The sequence below is a fragment of the Opisthorchis viverrini genome (genome assembly GCF_000715545.1).
Source record: "Opisthorchis viverrini unplaced genomic scaffold opera_v5_188, whole genome shotgun sequence".
Lineage (NCBI taxonomy): Eukaryota > Metazoa > Platyhelminthes > Trematoda > Opisthorchiida > Opisthorchiidae > Opisthorchis > Opisthorchis viverrini.
In genome coordinates this window covers 863,858-883,686 of record NW_008751842.1, presented here as the reverse complement: position 1 = coordinate 883,686, position 19,829 = coordinate 863,858, and the positions used below count along the sequence as shown (strand labels likewise).

Genomic DNA, 19,829 nt, shown 5'->3' with positions numbered 1-19,829 from the left:
ATCTGACTGATAGTTTTGCCAGGTCCACCAGATGATGATTCGTCCTGTTGTTGTGCTTGCCAGTTAAGCACCCGTAATCCGGTTTTGATGGTGATAGGCGATCGACCAGGAAAATACTGCTCCAATCTCGTGAACAGCGGGGTTTGCGAGCCACAAGACGGATATAAATTGTTAGCCGGGGCAAAATCGATTGTGACTCTTGCTGGGACCAGAGGTCACCGGAATACTTCACTCGGCGAAGCTTATCTGCATTATGTTGGGTGGGGTAAGTGTGCCGGCGATGTTGACTCAGGCCAATCTTCGTCAGAAAAAGGCGGGAAAATTCAGCGCAGGCCCATTGGGTGATCATGTTCGTACCAACACTTTCATTGTCATGAACTCGATGGTAAGCTACCAAGCCAGCCTTCTATTTGCAGCATTTGTCACATTCCTCACACATCAGCCCCACGAGTCTCTCCTGTGTATTGGTTGGAAGTGGTGTACATTGTCGAAAGTAACCAGCACATTTAAACCAAACAGGATTAGTCTTGTCTGGAGTTGCTGAACTCTTAGCTCTGAGCTTTTAGACTGACATCCAGGCAACCCAGTCGGCACCACGAGTTGGCGGGTCAGCACGCCGCTCGTAGCAACACCATAGGAACCCATGTTTGCACGTCCACCTATCGGGACTTTTGACCCGTTGTGTTTGGGATTTGCTCGCACGGCTCTAGTTTCTAAATGGGTGGCTTGGCCCTTATGAATCAGCTGTGATCAAAACCGACTATAGTTCATCTTCACTCTATTTGAACACACTGTAACAAGTAGAACTCAGCTAGATAGGAAAGGATGTTTTGCGCTTTCAACGTAGCTATCCATACTAAGGTCAGCGATAAACATTTAGGATAGAGTAGTCACGTGTACAAATAAACTGAAGTTTACGACCACAAGGAGGCAGTTTGGAAAAATGATATATGTAGCTTAAAATTCGAGATCTTGCAAGGCTTATTTGATTGGAGTAATGGAGTAAATTGTTAACTTCATTCAGCGCTTCTACATCGACTCTACTTCGAATTGGTTTGAAACATGTTATTCAGTCACTATGGATATCACTTTTCTAAGCATTGCCAACAGGCAGGTTCTTTACCGACACTATTTTCCAGTTTCAAAAACAGGAGGAGTTGTGTATCCTATGGGCCATAAGCTAACCTTCCCTCAAGTATGGTGTCCAGGATCAAAGGTTTTCCATCCATAATTATAATCTGAGAATATATCACGTGCTGGAGTAACATTCTTAATTTAAGACAGAGTATACTACTCATAAGGTTTTTGAAGACTATTCGACACCCACGACCGGTTTCGCCCACCATTCAAGGAAATCTACTACGAAATCTAGAATATCGTACCAAGTAAAACATGAGGCGGCCTGGTGCAGCACATTCAGCTGAAGAACATCACACGTGAGAACTTCTTCTGAGATTCAGGTGACTTCCCGGCATATAAATCAGTGCATTTTGCTAATTCTGGGCACGTATATCAGGGAGCGCTCAATTACTTAGGAGCTTCTTAATGCTCCATTTCGTTGACTATGGCAACTAACAGGTGCGCATTTATTCGTACATTGCAACGACAAATAGGACACCTTGAGCAAGTTAGCAGTTAGGATCACTTTGGTACTCAGTGATGCGCTCAGTGTTTAAAACCAAGGTAGATTTCCATCCCATTCATAAGGTCTGTGAAAAAACTTGACAGCTCATCTTATTAGTAGTTTCCTTCAAGCAACTTCACCACGATGTCTTAGCTGTCCTAACACGTGAAACATGAGGAGGCCTTGTACAGCACACTCAGTTGAAGAATACCATATCGATAAATTCAGCTGAGATTTAGTTGTCTCCCGTTAAGACCAAGCCGAAGTGCAAGCGAGTGTACTTGCAGGATTTCGTGCAGTCTGGGTTCAAGTGGGGGGTGTAGTAGACGGAAAGGAAAATCGGGAGCTTCGTTTACCAGATGAACCCCAAGAATGGCGAAACTCGTCAGTACGCTGTCGAAGAGTTTTCATCAGCCTTATGGCTAGTTCGCTTTAGGACTACCACAGTTCTTTCTGTAAAACACCGGCTGATAATCAGATAACGACCCCTTATATTTCCAAGAGTCTGTTTTCTGAAAAAGTTCACTTATGCAACAAGAGGATAATGAACGTGGCTGGCTAATTATTCGCTTGGTCAGAGTGAAGCGCTCGCTTTAAGCAGGAATCAAAAAGCTTACGTAGGTACCTAGCGAGTGCACCCGAACGGCTTTAACGTGCACATATTAACAGGATCCGCCTGAAAAGGACCAGTTGTGGCTCCAGTTTCACAGAAGACGCAATCCCTGCACCATCAATAGAGAATCTCAATGAAGGCAGGTTACACCTCAGCAAAGTCCACGACTGGCATTCCCCTCCAGTTCGTTGTGGGACCTTCCGGAAGAGCTTGTCATAAAAACGTTGAACCTGTATGTATCATAGAAAATACACGCCAATTCTAGTCGGCTTATAGTTAAATATAACTTTCGTCAGACCTTGCGCGGAAGTTTATCACATTTTCCGTTTGTCAGAAATGCAGGTAGCACACAGATGAGTTGCACGTCTCCACGAAATTCCATTTTGGACTATCACTTTACTGAAGAAATTTTTGTGAATCTAACAATCTGATTCGACCCATTGGTCGAGCACGGATTATACGCTATTTCTAAGTAGTGCTATTTAGGGTAACTTTTCTAATTGACATTCTGGTATAGCAAAACTCTTAACAGATAGGATATAAAGCAAAAAGTAACCATACGTAATACTGAGCTTACAAGCGTCATTCACTTAGTTTTTCGAAAAAAACAGTATGTGCAGAGATCGAACACCTGTAAAGTTTGACCCACTTCTCTGAGTGTACAGAGTCTCAATCCCCAATCAAACATGCTCCCTCTTGAACACCTCCGAGGTCTTATGCTTTCAGGTTGTCTTCCATTCATTGATATGAGCGCAATTATGGATTTACTATCTACGACGTACACACTTATTTGATTCAGTCCTCATCGGATCACTTCGACAGCACCTCGGAGACTTCCACACACGGTGGTGTCAAACAGCCTTCATACCTGATAATCCAAGTGGTTGCCTTGGCAATTAGCTGCTACATGCCCTTAAATGTTGAAGTGAGATCAGGCAGCACGGCTAGAAAGCGCACGGTGGCCCCGGGTCGAAGTGACTGATTGAAGAGAGTGTACTGTCATATATTCCAAAGCTTGTAACGTAAAGCTACGTGTTTGGTGCGACAAGCTGGCAGAAATCCTGAAGGTCGAAAAAGGTAAAGGACTAGATATACGTTCACACTTCCGTGAAAATGTGCGAAAAACACGAATTTGCGATTGAGCAGAGAAAGGCATGAGGCCATTTTTTCACGAGTAGTGTACATATGGTCAGTTGCTTCATCTGGCCGGTCCAGTGAAGGTCTGTAATGAAATCAAGCCTGAACACACGCATGCAAAACCAGAAGCGGTGGAACATGTTAAAAGTGTCCCCCGAACGCTTTAAGTTGGCGCGCTTCCTTGTTTTACTGCAACCTGAAATTCTCGAGTGAGTCCGAAACAAGTAATCACCTCGTGATCTCAACTCAAGGGCCCAATTCGCCGTTAGGGCGTTCTTCACCCTGGCAAAACAGTAAGTGCTGTTTCAAACGCCTTAGTGGTACCTGCACTACAGCTGCAGGCACCCATGTATGTTCTGCGGCGGTTGATTCAAGCATACGGATACCGAGGCGTGTTGGCACCTTATAATAAGGGCCATCACTCTACGGGCAAGGGGGCCGTGGCCACAGTAGATTGACCGTGGTTTCAGCTACAGCTGCAGGCACCCATGTGCGTTCTGCGGCGGTTGATTCAAGCATACGGTTACCGAGGCGTGTTGGCGCCTTATAATAAGGGCCATCACTGTACGGGCAAGGGGGGCGTGGCCACAGTAGATTGACCGTGGTTTCAGTCCTCACGGTGTCACAGGGGCCTAGCCACAAAGAGAATACATAAAACCCGGCGAAACCACTTTAGAACCTATCAATTTACCCCATTTCGCTCTACTCATTGTTACCACGGCGATTGTCTTTTATCTACGTGGAAATTAATCGTCAACCTAGAACGCTTTGCTTGTCCGCTATTTTCGGTCAAGGTCACGAATTACTTTTAGTATATGTCAACCATAGTTGTGATGTGTGGACTGACTTTCACATTTTCCAAGAAAAGTGAATGTGATACGTTTTGTGACTTGTGGGCGACTACTGACTAGGGGTCCTTTGTAGACCACTTCTGAGTCATGAAAAAGTGTATTCTGAAGGTGAACAATAAGCCGTTGATGAGCTCTGATGGAGAAAACCATACCTTCAAAAGTAAAAGCGACGAAACACAAACTGTGTGATAAAAGACATAAATAGACTTTCCAAGAGAATTGCAAACAGTGGCGGTGCCCTACTTATTGACTGAGAAGAGTGGTTTGAACTTAGTCATCGTCAACCAAAACGGACATTCTTGCGTGAAACAGATATTTTGAGTGTTTCCGAATGTTCTTCAATCCCGAGTATATTAGCTCCGGTCTTTTGGGCACAAGGTGAATATGGGCACAAAACTGATGAGGCTAGCAATTCATTTCAGGGGTATAATGAGAGTTGTTATGAGAACAAAAGAATCGCCGTTTTAGCAGGAAGTCCAGGTGATTCAAATCAAATTGACCTTTTAAAAAATCGGGCTGTTTCTTCAAGAACGTAAAACTTTAAAGCGTGCAGGCATATCAAGAAATTTGTTTCCTGCTTTGATAGTGAGTGGATAAAGCAAAGTTTATGTTTTGGGGGTAGGTTCCATCTGCATATTCGTAATGCACTACTCATAAAGTTGCTGAAGATTCTTCGACAGCCCACGACCGGTTTCATCCTTTTTGGGATTCATCAGGTGGGCGCAGTCCCCAAGTGTCCGTCAACCTCATGTCTTACTTGAAACCAAATTGCACGAAATTAGCGAAATACACTCATTTGCAAACAAATTTGGTTTTTCGAGAGACTCACCTGTAACCCAGCTGAGTCTCTCGTTTGTAATCATTCCAGGCCCCAATAAGGGCGAAATCGGTCGCGGGTTATTGAAGAAGTCTTAGCAAATTGCACGAAATTAGCGAAATACACTCATGTGCAAACAATTTGGGTTTTGCAGCACATTCAGCTGACTGGAACCAGCACAAACGAGAGATTCAGCTGGGTTACAGGTGAGTCTCTCGCAAAACCAAATTTGCTTGAAAATGAGTGTATTTCGCTAGGTTCCATATGCTTGAGTGGGGCACTGTTCTCACCACTCGAAGACTTCAGGTTTCTGACCTGTGGAGAAAACAAGTAGCGACTTACCAGGAAACGCATTTATGCATCAATTGCTGAAGACAGCGATGACACAGGAGTCTGTACACATTTATGACCCACTATTTTCTTTCCGGCATTCTGTATTTCATGCCAAACACTCTTTACTAATGTACTCATCCCATACGTGAGTGAATGGGCTACTAGCCCTTAGTAGAAGTCTGTTTAGTTTATCATCAAACCATGTGCCTCTCGCTAGGCGTCTTAATTGGGAAATAGCAGCATCAAGGTGTTTCAAGTATTCAAAATTCACTGGCGGGTTTTTTTCAAATATGCGTTTAAATGCTAAACAAAATGTTTCTATGAAAATAGTAAACCACTATTGATGTTCTGCTATTAAATACTACAAACCAATAAGAATTACTGATGAAGTGTCCTTTCGCATGCAGTCTATCCATTCAACTAATTTGATCGATAATATTGGACATCTCTTACTTCCCCAAACTTTCGTTCGGACCACGTTTGGTCAGATGCATCCAGCCGTCATCTAAACAGTTGCGTTTCTCATCGACGGTGACCTGCCTGTGAGTGACCCGATCCAATCTTCCGTTTTCCCTTGTAGGTACTGTATTGGGCCCTATTCGTACTTGTCAGACAGGCTAAAATGTATTAGCCAGATGACCATATGCGGAAAAACGACCTTGTGTGTCTTCTAAGGTGTTTCATTCAAAATTATCCATGTATAGATTCACTGATGTAAAAAATGCTGCTCGCGAAATGTGTGTCTGTACAATTCAGACGAACTTTACAGAGAGGTACTTTTGTTTTGGAAAATTATAGTGCGCTTTCGCCTTACAAAACTAGTGATCGCGCGCGTTTTAACTCAGAATGTTCCATTAGTGCGCCTTACCACTGACTGTCAAGCTCGAAATAACCCATCCATACTGCATTTGAGTGTAATTTAAATAAGCCTAACTTACTGAAGCTTATTGAGGGCTCGGTGACGCTGGTCACTTCAAAATTATTAGCGGTGAATAAAGCCTAAAGAAAATAAAGTCTATGAAGTCATTCTTGTTGGAGACCACGAGATGTAGCAGACCACATGTACTCGAATTGCTATGGCATCATAATTCATTACAGTAGTGTAGAACCGCATTTATTGATTCGTTCCTAATTTCCAATATGTTTCTTCCATTTGGCTCTCCACTTTCATATTTTCAAAAGTTCTGACAAATTACTCCGGTATACCGCTTATACATGCACACCAGGCAACAATATTAGCAGATAGTCCATATGTTCCACCTTAATTCGAATATCAAACCGTCCGAATTGAATGAACTTTGGCCAGTGACTTCTAAGTACTATTAGAATTGACTCAAGCTAACTGACACAATGTGGGATGTGACGAAAGCATATGATTATTGTGAAACGCCTCTTCTTGCTTTCACTTTGGTGGACATCTTGGAAGATGGTTCTCTTTTCATTTTTAAAGTGTTCTCCTAGGATATTTCAGATTCACACACCTTAGCACCTCTGTACATTCGGTGTGCTGATATATCTAAATGCCATATTGGTCTCAAATTAATCCCGGATGACAGTAAGTTCACAAGGGCATCAATTAGTATTAGTGACACTCCCGCGACGTTCGGAAAACCCCAAAAGTTGAAGTACTTCTCAACTCAGATCAAATGAAGAAGTTTGCTAAACAGTATTAGCTCTAGGTTCATCCTGTAGCGTCCCTCTTAAAAACCACCCTTTGATTATGAGAGGGTAGCCATTATGGAAAGGTCGACTGCATGAAATTTCGCTGGGTAAGTGCAAGCCTGGGTTATATTTGAGGCATGTAGGATGGGCACAACTTGAAGTGACCAGGAATATGAGAACTTATTTGGTTTATGCTTTTCACCTCATTAGGAACTGACTACTGTGTCCGCGACTTGAGGCTTCTGAGCTGCACGACTCGCACTTTGACCAGGCCTGTCGGAAACCAGGAATATAGAACTTATTTGGTTTATGCTTTTCACCTCATTAGGAACTGACTACTGTGTCCGCGACTTGAGGCTTCTGAGCTGCACGACTCGCACTTTGACCAGGCCTGTCGGAAACCCATAGAATATGCTACCCAGGAGTTACATAGCTGCCTGACTTTACTATTCCAAAATTGGATAGGTGGTACGGGACTGGAGGCCTGACGGTCCATGTCCACTAATATATTTCCCTCCGTCGGTCTGCTTGCCAGACATGGCATCTGTATTGCAAACATTTCGATTCCGGTCCATTAGATAGCATCGGTCGACCATGCACACAAGATGCCTCCTCGAATGCAAACAAAATGTTCACAGTCTAATTGGCGAGTTCGGCGGAAGAACAACCAGCGAACAACGCAGCCCAACTACTTATAGTTAACAACACTGCTATCCAGCATTCCTACAGAAGCAACACCGAGTTTTACTGATGTTTTAAAGCGGAGTGATCGGAGTCAGCCTTGTGGATAGGACGATTCCCTCAGATGATTCTGAGATTCGGTCATAGCTTGTTTCCAACACTTCATTGATTTCAGAACGGCATCTTAAAGGTTTTCTTACACAGCTACTCTGTTTCTTTTCTAATGATGCTCAGCGGTCGAGTTTCGTTCTATAGGCGGTCGTATAATTTTGTCCCGAGTGTGTTTTTTCCTTTAAAGTCAATGTCACCCTATAAGACTGGATCAGAGGTGAATTTTCTATGATCTACACATTTCAGCCATTCTTCAGCCTTTTTCTTATGATTTATTTTCAATGTGTTAGGTTGTAGTCGCATTCTCACTTAAAAAATCTAATTTGCTTGTTCAAAAGAATTCACGCTAGATACCTGAATTTATGCCAGTCTACTTGCGACTTGCTTATCAATCGATATCTGGAGGCACTGAATACAGTTCAACACTAGCATTATAGGTCACTTCTGACGAGGGAATGCGATTCTTGGTCAAATAAAGCTTTCAGGTAAGGAAACATATTTTACTTCGAATATCATTCAAAAGTTGATATGAAGTTAAAATATTTAAGATCTGTGGGTCACAGAAATGCTTGAAGGTCAACCTTCCCAGATTGTAATGTGTCAAAAATTCAATTATACCTGATGGCTAAGTGCTCGGATTTCAAATAAACACGATCTATAACATACCACTGTATCGAGAATTCCTTCCTGGTTGTGTAAAGAAGCAAAGAAGTTGACATTATTAGGCTTTTCTTCCCTCCATATTGCAGCCACTACCCACACATGAATGGACTTTTTCGGCATTTTAGGAGCTGAGGACGATAGGGCAAACTGTATCACTGGGCTCAGTTCGACAAACTGCAGACATGTCTTCATGAAGAGTCTGCTTAACTTACGAGAATAGAAAAGTTCTATCTTTCGGAACAGCCATTTGAGGGATTTTTGAGGAACTCTTCAAATTTCATTCATCAACCTGAACCCCGCAAACGTTTAGCGGAACAAAAATGTAGGGAACCGCAAACAAACAGAAGGAGAAGCTAGGTCAGTTCATTTACACTACTTTATAGACGAAGGTAAAGCCTCAGAAACGTCGTTTTCCTTCGTTGGCTAAGCAGTTGGGGTTCGAATTTTTTATTCTTGTGCAGGTAGAAGTGGAAACGAGGTTTGTTCCCAGTTGTATTGGGTTCTTCTGGGGAGATGAGGCACAGCGCGCTGATTCAACTGACAGATTGACATACGAGTAAGAAAGTACAGTAGATAGATATTCCCCTCAAACAGCAAATCCAGTTGATGATGAGGAAACGATTTGTGGAAAGGTTTTCACAGATGAAACGATAGTAAGATTTTGTCTTGATCGTTTAGGATTTTCTAGCAGTAAATTCTCATAATTCAAACTTGATGATTCAGACGATCCACCGTTGCAACTTATGTTGTCCTTTAGCACATTTACGTAGTCCATGTCGAACGGGTTGCTCAGTCGTTCTCTGCGTTGTTCTGAGTCGGATGTTATGGCAGTTACTCCGACTGTGCCTGAAAGAAGAATCAACATTGTGAAAGCAGTCATTGTAAGAACGACTTGATATCCTAATAATGCAGTTTATAGGAAGTGGGCAATAGGTGTTGTTTGAATACTACTACTATCACTATTATGCTGACAGTGAATGCTGGTAATATTGTTTCGCAGAGCAATGGTTTTGTGCAGTAGATTGTTGTGTGCCAGGAAGTTTTGTTCTGTTATGATGCCGATTTTATGGGGCATGGAGAAGACCTTGGAGAAGACTCTTGTGTGAGTATAGGACGAACCAATGGATCCTACATATACTCATTACATGCAGAGATAAATTGATTAATCAATAAAAAACAGGTGCAAGGTCGTGCCAGAAGGATAATAATAATAATAATAATAATAATAATAATAATAATAATAATAATAATAATAATAATAATAATAATAATAATAATAATAATAATAATAATAATAATAATAATAATAATAATAATAATAATAATAATAATAATAATAATAATAATAATAATAATAATAATAATAATAATAATAATAATAATAATAATAATAATAATAATAATAATAATAATAATAATAATAATAATAATAATAATAATAATAATAATAATAATAATAATAATAATAATAATAATAATAATAATAATAATAATAATAATAATAATAATAATAATAATAATAATAATAATAATAATAATAATAATAATAATAATAATAATAATAATAATAATAATAATAATAATAATAATAATAATAATAATAATAATAATAATAATAATAATAATAATAATAATAATAATAATAATAATAATAATAATAATAATAATAATAATAATAATAATAATAATAATAACCGTCCAGATGTACCACTCTTTTGGTGCCTAACTACCATGCCACCCAAAAGAAGCACGAGGGCTGAGATACTGTCAAGTTGGCCAAGCCTAGACAGGGAAAGTCGAAAGGCAGAGATCGAGTTCGAACCACGGACCTTCCGGTCAGTAACTTCGCGTTCTAACCACGGGGCCACCTCGCCCATCTTGTCTAAAGAATGATAAATTGAGAGATACTAGCCAACGAGGAAAGTATCACTGCAACTTTGTCTTAGCACACTGAGGTGAGATTCCCTATAGGGGACAACGCTTCTTGGGGCTGTCAAATCGCTTATTGCTTAAAGTCGTTTTGATGAAGAATATTTTGAACTAGGTAGAAAATATAATCGTGAGGATTGTGTGCTCATCATCACCAGCTACCTCATTGATAATTTTGAAAACGGATTTCCTAATTCCATCTAAGTTAAGGACACCTACAATTTGACGCGGCTGGTAAAACAGCTATCGTTGAAAATCCTTTCCCGACACAACAGTACCAGCACAACAGTCTGCACGTTTCGGGGCCTTGAATAGTACATACATAAGTAACGTACATACCATAGATAGGTTACAGATGTATGACTGGAGTATAAATCCCTCATTTTGGCAGGTTCCTTTACAGCTGCGGATTCCCGGCAGCTCTCCCAATGGAAAATGTGTGGTCTACCGGATTACAGTTAATGCAGTATAACAATGTAATGTGAGGGGAATTTGTCATCTCCAGGTCTTTCTATATATTTAAGCTTAAAACTTTGAATGTCAGTCACCTCTGAAGTGAATTCAAAGTTGGGGTTAATCTAAGACTGGTATTGCCTATGACGAAACCTGATGAGGACCCACATGAACCTTACTTCAAAATTCATTTTAGTTGGGGCTCTTCTAAAATTTGCAAAATATTCCTATCAAGAAGGTCAGATTCGTGAAAGCAACCTTAGAACACCCGGAACCTACTGCTCCACCAAAAACTCAACAGGAAAGCCGGCAAGCCTCCAGGCCAGTCAATCATTCAATCAATTCAACAAAACCTAATGAGTGTTCTTGCACGCCACAGAAGCACGACCGAATGTGATCAGCATCCAGGCTTTTCATAAAGGCACGATCGATGTTGACGGGTGTTCGTTAACGCCTATCAAACAGCCTGGATCATTGTCAGAAAGTCCCCTTTAAATAGTGCGGGGCCATTGTTACTTTTGCTCTCGAACTCGCACGCACTCACGCTCTTGCACTCGTTTGTTCGGAGTCTTTTTTCTCCGGCATTAGGCACTGGAGCGGGACAGCAGCAGATACCACAGATCGACGAATCAGCAGGTATGACAATTCACAATTCCGATAGCTTTCCTCTCTACGAGTTGGCATATTTTGTCCGGACCGTATCTTGTTTGTAGGCTTAAACACTGTTGGGTGATCACTATGCAGAGTAGACTGAATACGCCGTAGTCACTGATAAAGTCCACAAATATTACCAGGATTCCCTAAAAAACCTAAATATGCTTCCGCATCTTTAACAACAATCGTGAGATTTAGCACCAGCAATTATTCTTCATTTATTGCTGCTAATATTGTGTTATGATCAAAAACTCAAGTGGATCTGACTGCATTGGAGAGGAAAAAACAGTATATTTTCAATTGTGACCAATGTACACGACTTTGAGGTGGTTTTGAACAGGTTCCTACCAGGGTGGCCGTAATACATAGGAAGCACAATAGCTTGATGTCAGCCAAAACCGAACAAGTGAGCGCATGTGGGAGGGACTGTTTTTTTCTCTTCAAAAATGGGGCCTTAATGTGGTTTAGTCATAACATGTGCAGCGTCGACAACAGCCACCGGATGAGGTCATACTTTCAAAAAGCTTTCTTGATAAACAGTTGGAACATGTATGCATACACACATGCACAATTCCGACCACCCTGCGGAAAGCAACTCACCTCATTTCTCAATTAGCACACTCGTGCGGACTTAACGACTGATTGATTATGCGTCAGTGGTCGACAGTGTAGCACAGTTCCACTTGTCCAGAATGTGAAAACGTTGGAAAGCAAATCTGCCTACACACTCTGAAGCCTAAGTTGTGGGTGTCATCAGGCAGCTGTATATCATTTTTCGGTGGTGGTAATTTAGCGGTTATCTACCGTCTTTCACATTAATCCGTGACCAGTGTGACTGACCAAGTAACAACAAGGTGTTGTGTTCGTGTGCCATGATAGAAGTTAATTAGAACTCATTCGAAGTGGATGTGGACCTCCTTTGAGAATTGATGAAATGTTGCATCCGACAAGTTGCGCTTAGATTGACGACCAAAAGTTTGTGCTCGGCGGAAAGCTCAACTTCACCTTTCAAAACATGCGAGATTCGAAAGTTTGTTTCTACAAACCGGTTTAATGAGTTCATTTGTAGCTGTGCCGTAAAGCCTGACGAGAATCATGGCGAAACTTTGGGCAGCTCGTGACATTATTATCAGCTTACATGTTGTACCCTTGAGTAGGAACTCAAGGCCGGAAACACATTCCATCGCATTAGAGGCCATAGTTTTGCACCTCATAGTACACTCTCTCTGAACAGGTACGAAGGCATTTACCAGTCAGCTAGAGGTGGCTAATCAGCAGTCAGTAACTTGTTCTTATACTACTCACAAGGTTGCCGAAAACTTTTCGGTAACTTACTGACAGGGTTCGCCCTTATTGGGGCTCTACAGGTAGAATACGAGTTTACTTCCCGCCAAAAATGAACCCGAAATGGATGGAATGCTGTAGGATTCCATTTGCATTAGATCTTTACAGTAGACTCAACTGAATCCAGCCGGATCTCTTGTTTATAGTTGTCTTCAACTGAACGTGCTGGCTCATGTTCCATGTGGTACGATATTCAAGTTCACGCAATGTATTCAGCTTAAGAAGGCAGTATAAAGGAGGGACTCGGCTGGGTCCCGTCTGGTCTCCCGTCGAAACTAAATTCACCTACAAACGAAAGTAATTCCTCTCAAACATTTGGATTTTGTAATTCACCCCACATGGCCTGGTGTAGACAGACCACTGGAGCACTACAAAACTTAAAGTGAGTCTCCCTTTTGCAAAAGTGTTTTTATGTTCTGTTCAACTGCAAATAATCATACCGCTGAGGAGCCATCGGTGTCTGAGTGGCAGTGTTGCTGGTTACAATCAAATGGGAGATTCATGAGAAGCGTACTTTCTATGTTTCTTAACAAGGTGTATCGTGCCTCTCGACCTTTCAGCACATGTTGAATTGGCTTGGTTTGTAAATCCAAGATATTCTCACTGAATGCACTATTTTCCACGGTTTTTGTATGCATCTAAAAATTTCTGATTGACATTGACCACCCAGAACAACTAGCTTCCTGAAGTCCTTCAGTTCGTAATCATCCTTCATCTCAAGGTAAGTCCATTTCGCATACAGTTTATTCTTTATTCAGAACAGACTCAATTCAATTTTGTCCCTTACGTTACTCCTGCATATTCATCCTACTTTCAATCTAAAGAATGCTACTCATGGTAACGAGTATCGCCTGTGACTTACCCTGATGCTGTGCGCCAGTGGCAAATGTTTCATTTGAAGGGTAAAACAGGACTTGAGTAGGTTTTTCTCGATATCCAGTAAGCTGGTGTTTATTTGAAGTACAGAGATCCGAAATCTTCGTCTCACTCGGGTATTGTATCAGATTGTTGTTTTTTCGAGGATAAATGTGCGGAATATGTTTGAGTGTTCGCTTACAGGCAGGTGGTTCGTCACAGTATGCACCGAACAACAAATCGTGATCGCTGACTGACGAGTTTCCCAAACACGCCGAAGGTTTTTCAGTTTCTGATTTCTTATCCACTTCTGTGAATACTTTGGCGTTTCCGAATGGAGAGTGGCTCGCACATTCTGACCTGCTGGGGCTGTTCGATTTTATACTCGCCTCCATCGACAGCTCTGAGTCTCCGTTTACAGTGGACAATTGTGTGATTACATCACGTTCGCTGGTACCAGACTCCAATCCTTGTATACGCTTTGCTTTCGCCCGGCGATTTTGAAACCATATTTTTACCTGGGTTTCTGTCAACGTCAGACTGTTCGAGAATTCCGCACGCTCTATGTTTCAAAAATAAAGCAGAACAGCTCAAATATTCAGTGGTGTAATACAAAGCATGTTGAGGTAGGTAACCCATGAGACTGGTGTCTGTGTACTCCAATGAGTATTATAGCTGTCCACCGCATTGACACGATGATAACTGGGTGAGGTTAGACCCGTTGGCGCGAATTTCTTTCTGACCTAGCACTAGACAGAACTTAGTTATCGGTAGCTGGACCAACCAGCGAATCGACGATTAGTCGCTACATGACATCCTATGATCGCTCCAGACTGGATGTTTACGTGTGTTGTCAATCTTGGCGAAAGTGACTTCTGTACAGCTAACAGTATACACCACGGAAATACAGCTAGGCAATGTGCCTCGATTACTACGTACTGGAGTGACTTTGGGGCCCGCTGTGGCTCACGTAAGTGTTCTTAGTTTTATGTATGAATTCGAATATAGCTCCAAATAGCTCAGCATCTCGGCTGCCCCTGCCTAAGGTTGGGCAACCTGGTAGTATCTCATCCCTTGTGTTTCCCTTGGGTAACATGACAGCTAGGCACCAGAAGGGTGTCACAACTAAACGATTATTAGTTATTTATTTTATTCTCCAACCCGGAAGAAGTTTGACCCTGAGATAAAGGAATAAGCCATTGAATAAAGAAGAACAACTGCGAATCGACATACAGTATTGTGTTACACTCCCGCTTCCCAGTTAACGATATTGTTCATACCTGATGGAAATTTTGACAGGCCATCACCATGGTAGTCTGTTGTAGTTATATACCTTGATGAAAATTACCTTATACATCATTCTCATTCTTCGTTCTGTGCTCTATTTTGCGGCTCTTCTGCTTTATTGTACCGAGGATCATTACTAAGCCACCTTCAAGACCCTTTAAGTTTGGGAACACAACAAGAGTTATTTGCAGGGCTCCCGGTTTACCGTAAGAAATTTTGAAGCGATGGTGCAAGTGACACAGCTCTGGTTGTATTTGCGTTCAGAAGTTCAAGGTACTTCCTGCGGAGGCTGTTCCCTGTGAGTATTGTTCATGTTTTCGGTTGCCAGTGTTATCGACTTTCTGCTTATTTCGCCCGGAAACGCTCGGCGACCTTGGAATCGAGTAATCATTGTGTACACGGCACGGAAACGTTCGGTTTTAACACAGTAGGGAATCAGGAATTCACCCAATCTGGATGTTTCAGAGTTGGAGGTTATTATCCTATACAGCCATCTACAAAGGGCAAATACGACCACTAAGCAATTTGACGACCAGTTCCCAAAGCAAACAGAAGGAGCAGTTTTNTCGACTTTCTGCTTATTTCGCCCGAAAACGCTCGGCGACCTTGGAATCGAGTAATTATTGGTGTACACGGACGGAAACGTTCGGTTTCAACACAGTAGGGAATCAGGAATTCACCCAGTCTGGATATTTCAGAGTTGGGGGTTATTATCCTATACAGCCATCTACAAAGGGCAAATACGACCACTAAGCAATTTGACGACCAGTTCCCAAAGCAAACAGAAGGAGCAGTTTTGAGGTGAAAAGCTCTACTTTAATAGGGTATAATATCACTCTAAGCAACACTGATAGATTATTTCAATCTCATTTTCTCGGGTCGGAATTCAGCTTTCGCTCAACGAATGACGTTATTTCTCAGCTGCGCCTATTGAGTAGAACAGTTACCTTGAACAATCAGACATTTTAAAGAGGGTCACGGAAGAAACATGCGACTGAGAACTGGCTAGTGCATTCTCTGCTATCTGACCTTCCATGCCTGACTCAGAAACCATCAAAACTAAGGTATCGTGTTGACGTGTGACTTGGCTACCGAGCGAGTCCAAGTATCCAAGTCAGTCGAGCTAATTTAAATGCATTAAATGAGATGAAGCAGGAGACCCTTTAGCATCCCTTCATCAGTTCGATAAGCATAAATTAAATACTGTAAGCAATCCATATTCTGCACGTTAGCGCCATTGTGGTTATCACAACCAGCCACGACCGCTTGTTGCACAACGTTCTATGCCATGACAGATTGTCACTACGGTCAAACTAATTACATGCCTTTTAATTATGCCTCTCATCTTCATGTCTGTTCATGATTAAACATCATTATGCGGGATCACTTCTGCCTTGCATATGAGGTCGTGTGACGTTTGGCTATCATAGGATGTGCCTAATCACTCTTGTTATATTCTAGCGGTCATAGTCGTTAACTTCTTTCGTGAGTCCTATAACACACTCACAGTCACACAGGTTGCGTAATCTGTCCTCCCAGCTGATTGCGATCAACCACGGGTTACCACGGCAACGTGAATGATATGTTCTGACAAGCGAACCCATGTAATTTTCATCCGTGTGTATATGATCGGCAGATTAGCCTAACATAGTAACTAATGTTCCTCACAAATGGGTCTTTTCAGGTCACATGCTGAGTAACACGGAACTAACATGTCATACAATGGTGAAGCAGTCAGACCTCCAGATGACGACCCAACACAGATTCCCAAAGTAAATTCGAGCGGCAGGTTGAACAATTAGGGACATACACGTGTCATATTCCTTATCCTAGCTTGCGCGGTCAAAGGAGGATGAATCCTTATTGTGAAAGTACAGTGCAACCGCATAACAGGGCGTGTCCCGTAAGATAACTTCTGTAGAGGATGTTGGAAACCTACCTGTATTGTTGTGTTAAGGCTAATCCCAACACAGAAAGAATGTCTTTTTAACACCACAATGGCCAGACTAAGTGGACCACACTAAGAGGAAAGTTCACTTTTGACTGATTTTACTGTGGTTAACATTACAATTATGAAGACAGTTTGGGGCTCTGGAAGAAACAGATGACATCAGCATTCGACTTATCATTCACATACAAACTATTGCAAATAACCGGCCAAGATATCGGTTTTTCACAAAGTTAGGTAGAAAGATACCAGCAATTAGAGACATCTAAGTGCACGTTCACAACTGCAAATGATCTAGCGGTCACTCACAACAACACTCACAACAACACGAACTTCAATATTTTAAAGCTTCGAAGACGTACAACTTAACAAATCAACGTCTTTGGTGAATTAAACAGAGAGGTACTACTGGGATCATGTGGGTGGATTCGGAAAATCTCAGCCGCACAGTAACTTCGTCTTACTGAGAGGGAGGGATAATCGTCCATGTGAATCACGTGTTGCTTAGACTGTTTTTCCGAATGTGTATTGTCCTTTCTGCGGAGGTCACCTACTAAGGAGCTTCATGGTATACATTTTTTCCTCTCGTTTCTTGAAGTTTGGCATCAACCATGCAAATTCTGAGGCCGTCTGGTCCGTAGGTCTGGGCACATGGTGAAGTCGCACATACAAAGCCTCAAGATGCTAGGTGAAAATGAATTGCACTCAGCCATCTTGGCCCAACTTGCTTTGTCTTTTATGGCTCCCTCATGTAGCCGGTTAAACAAAAAGTTTTTAACATGCTAGGAAACAGCTGCAGAAACTGTCTAAACCGAATTATGGTGTGACGATCACGATCAAATGATGATATCCTTTTGCGTATACAGTTGATTTGTCTGTGTCACACTTTGGTGTTATCGATAGATACTTCACAACTGGCTCTCGTGCTTTAAAATCGGTTTTGTTTATGGCGCCGTATAGGAACTTGTTCCAGTCTGCCGCAGCAGGCTGCAACAATTCGAGTGGCCTGTTCATGATCGTTATCACAGCTGACACACCGGAAACCCAAGCTTTTTGTGTGATCTTTCCAGCCGACCACCTCTTCAGCAATTCGGATCAAACGGCTCATCAATCATACTTGCGAGTGTTCATGTCACTGTGTTGTGTTCGTGGCAAGCAAAACTTATCGTGCCCGTTTTGTTGCTTCATGATGACGGATGAACAAGTTTCAGCCACCCGTAGGTTGACGGGGGGCGTAGCACCATCAGCAATGCTGGAGATGGAGCAGTTAGGCTCCAAAAGGTACACATGAAGCCCTCAAAATCTGGTTCATCATGTCGGATGACAGGCCTGCTTTCGTTTTTTCCCAAGCGCACATAATCGCAGGGAGGTTAGTTCAGGAGTGTCGTTAGTCACTTTCAATGATAGCAACTAATTATATAGTTCCGCGCTTTGGGAGTTTCCTGGTGGTCTTCCCTCAGCGTGCCAACTTATGATTTGCTGTCATGATAGCCGTTAGTTTTGGCTAGAAACACGAGTAGGCTAAATGATTAACAAGGTCATGTTAGCGTTAACCTGGAAGTGAATTTCATTCCCTATGGGCTTGAATATTATAACTATAAAAATGACGCAGAACTGTTCCCCTCCGTTATTGAGACAAAACGATTTTGATGGGGCTGTGGCTCACAATCTCACAATTAACCTTCGCCTATGATCTAACTTTTCTGAAGTTCAAAATACCCTGGGTCAAACGGAACTTTGAAACAGACCACAAGTACTACTCACCTGCAATCGATAGGTACTGTTTCTGTCTGAATTTCCTCTCCAATGCCATAAGTTGATGCGTTGTGAAAGGCGTTCGAGGCTTCCGATTTGGTTTGTGCTTTCTTAGTGTGCATTTGGATGGTCCAAGTTGATCTATGGGAAGGAAGGTTTTCGAAAGACACAGTCACTTAACGTATACTGAGCGAACAGAGTCACACTCAACCATCCAAAGTGTTGTTAGCCCAATTAGTGATAGAAAAGTGCAACTTTTATTGGGAAAGCAATGACAGCGAAGTGAAAAGAAACTGTGTGATTTCTGGATTGTCAAGATCGTGATTCTGACGGTTTTTTGGGTATCGGTTAACTAGGTAGATGACATATAATGTGTAGAGTCGAATGCCGGTAGTCTCTGCTTATCCGGTGTAAAAGTGACTGTTGAATTCGGGGGCAGGTCTCTTCGAAGAACCAAAATACTGAGACTCCTCACTTTTTAATCAACTTTTCGCCGCCACCACTGATACAGAAAAGATTGGCACTTGGTCGGTCGTGATTATTGACCTAAACACATCTGAGGAAATCACAAAAGCGATAATCAGTAATGGAGATGTCGCTGGCTTGGCGTTTCAGTCAATTCACATCACCGTACACGCGAAATGTCACAAACAGCTGACTAATGTTTTTTACTCGCTTTATATGTCGGGGCTTAAGTCAGAGGGTTGATGAACAAGTTTAGCTCTGTCTTTCCATGCGTTGTGGCATCGATGCTAACCTGAGTATTGGAGCACTTGTCAGAACAAGTATGAAGTTGAACGCCAAGATCTCGACCCCCATTTCTTCCATTTGTTAGTGCATGCGTTGTGCATCGATGCTAACCTGAGTATTGGAGCACTTGTCAGAACAAGTATGAAGTTGAACGCCAAGATCTCGACCCCCATTTCTTCCATTTGTTAGTGCCTCGGACGTCTCGCTTCCATTCATTAAGTGCTATCATCGGTTATCGATCGTAAAACCGAAGGCAAAGGCTTTGACAAGCCTTTCAATAGTTCTTTTTGGATGAAACGATGAAATAAGTCTAGGAGTCAGAGGTGTCGAACGTAGCTCCGTCCTTTGGATTGTTGTGCTGA

General features: G+C 42.0%; 1 protein-coding gene across 1 annotated transcript; it reads right to left on the bottom strand.

Moving 5' to 3' along the window:
* Positions 1-13,929: 13,929 nt before the first annotated feature.
* On the bottom strand, positions 13,930-18,858 carry T265_14387 (hypothetical protein; the record flags this gene model as incomplete). Its single annotated transcript, XM_009173414.1, has 2 exons — positions 13,930-14,289; positions 18,727-18,858. Coding segments are annotated over 2 exons (408 nt in total), but the record flags the coding sequence as incomplete, so codon positions are not given.
* Between the last annotated feature and the right edge of the window lie 971 nt (positions 18,859-19,829).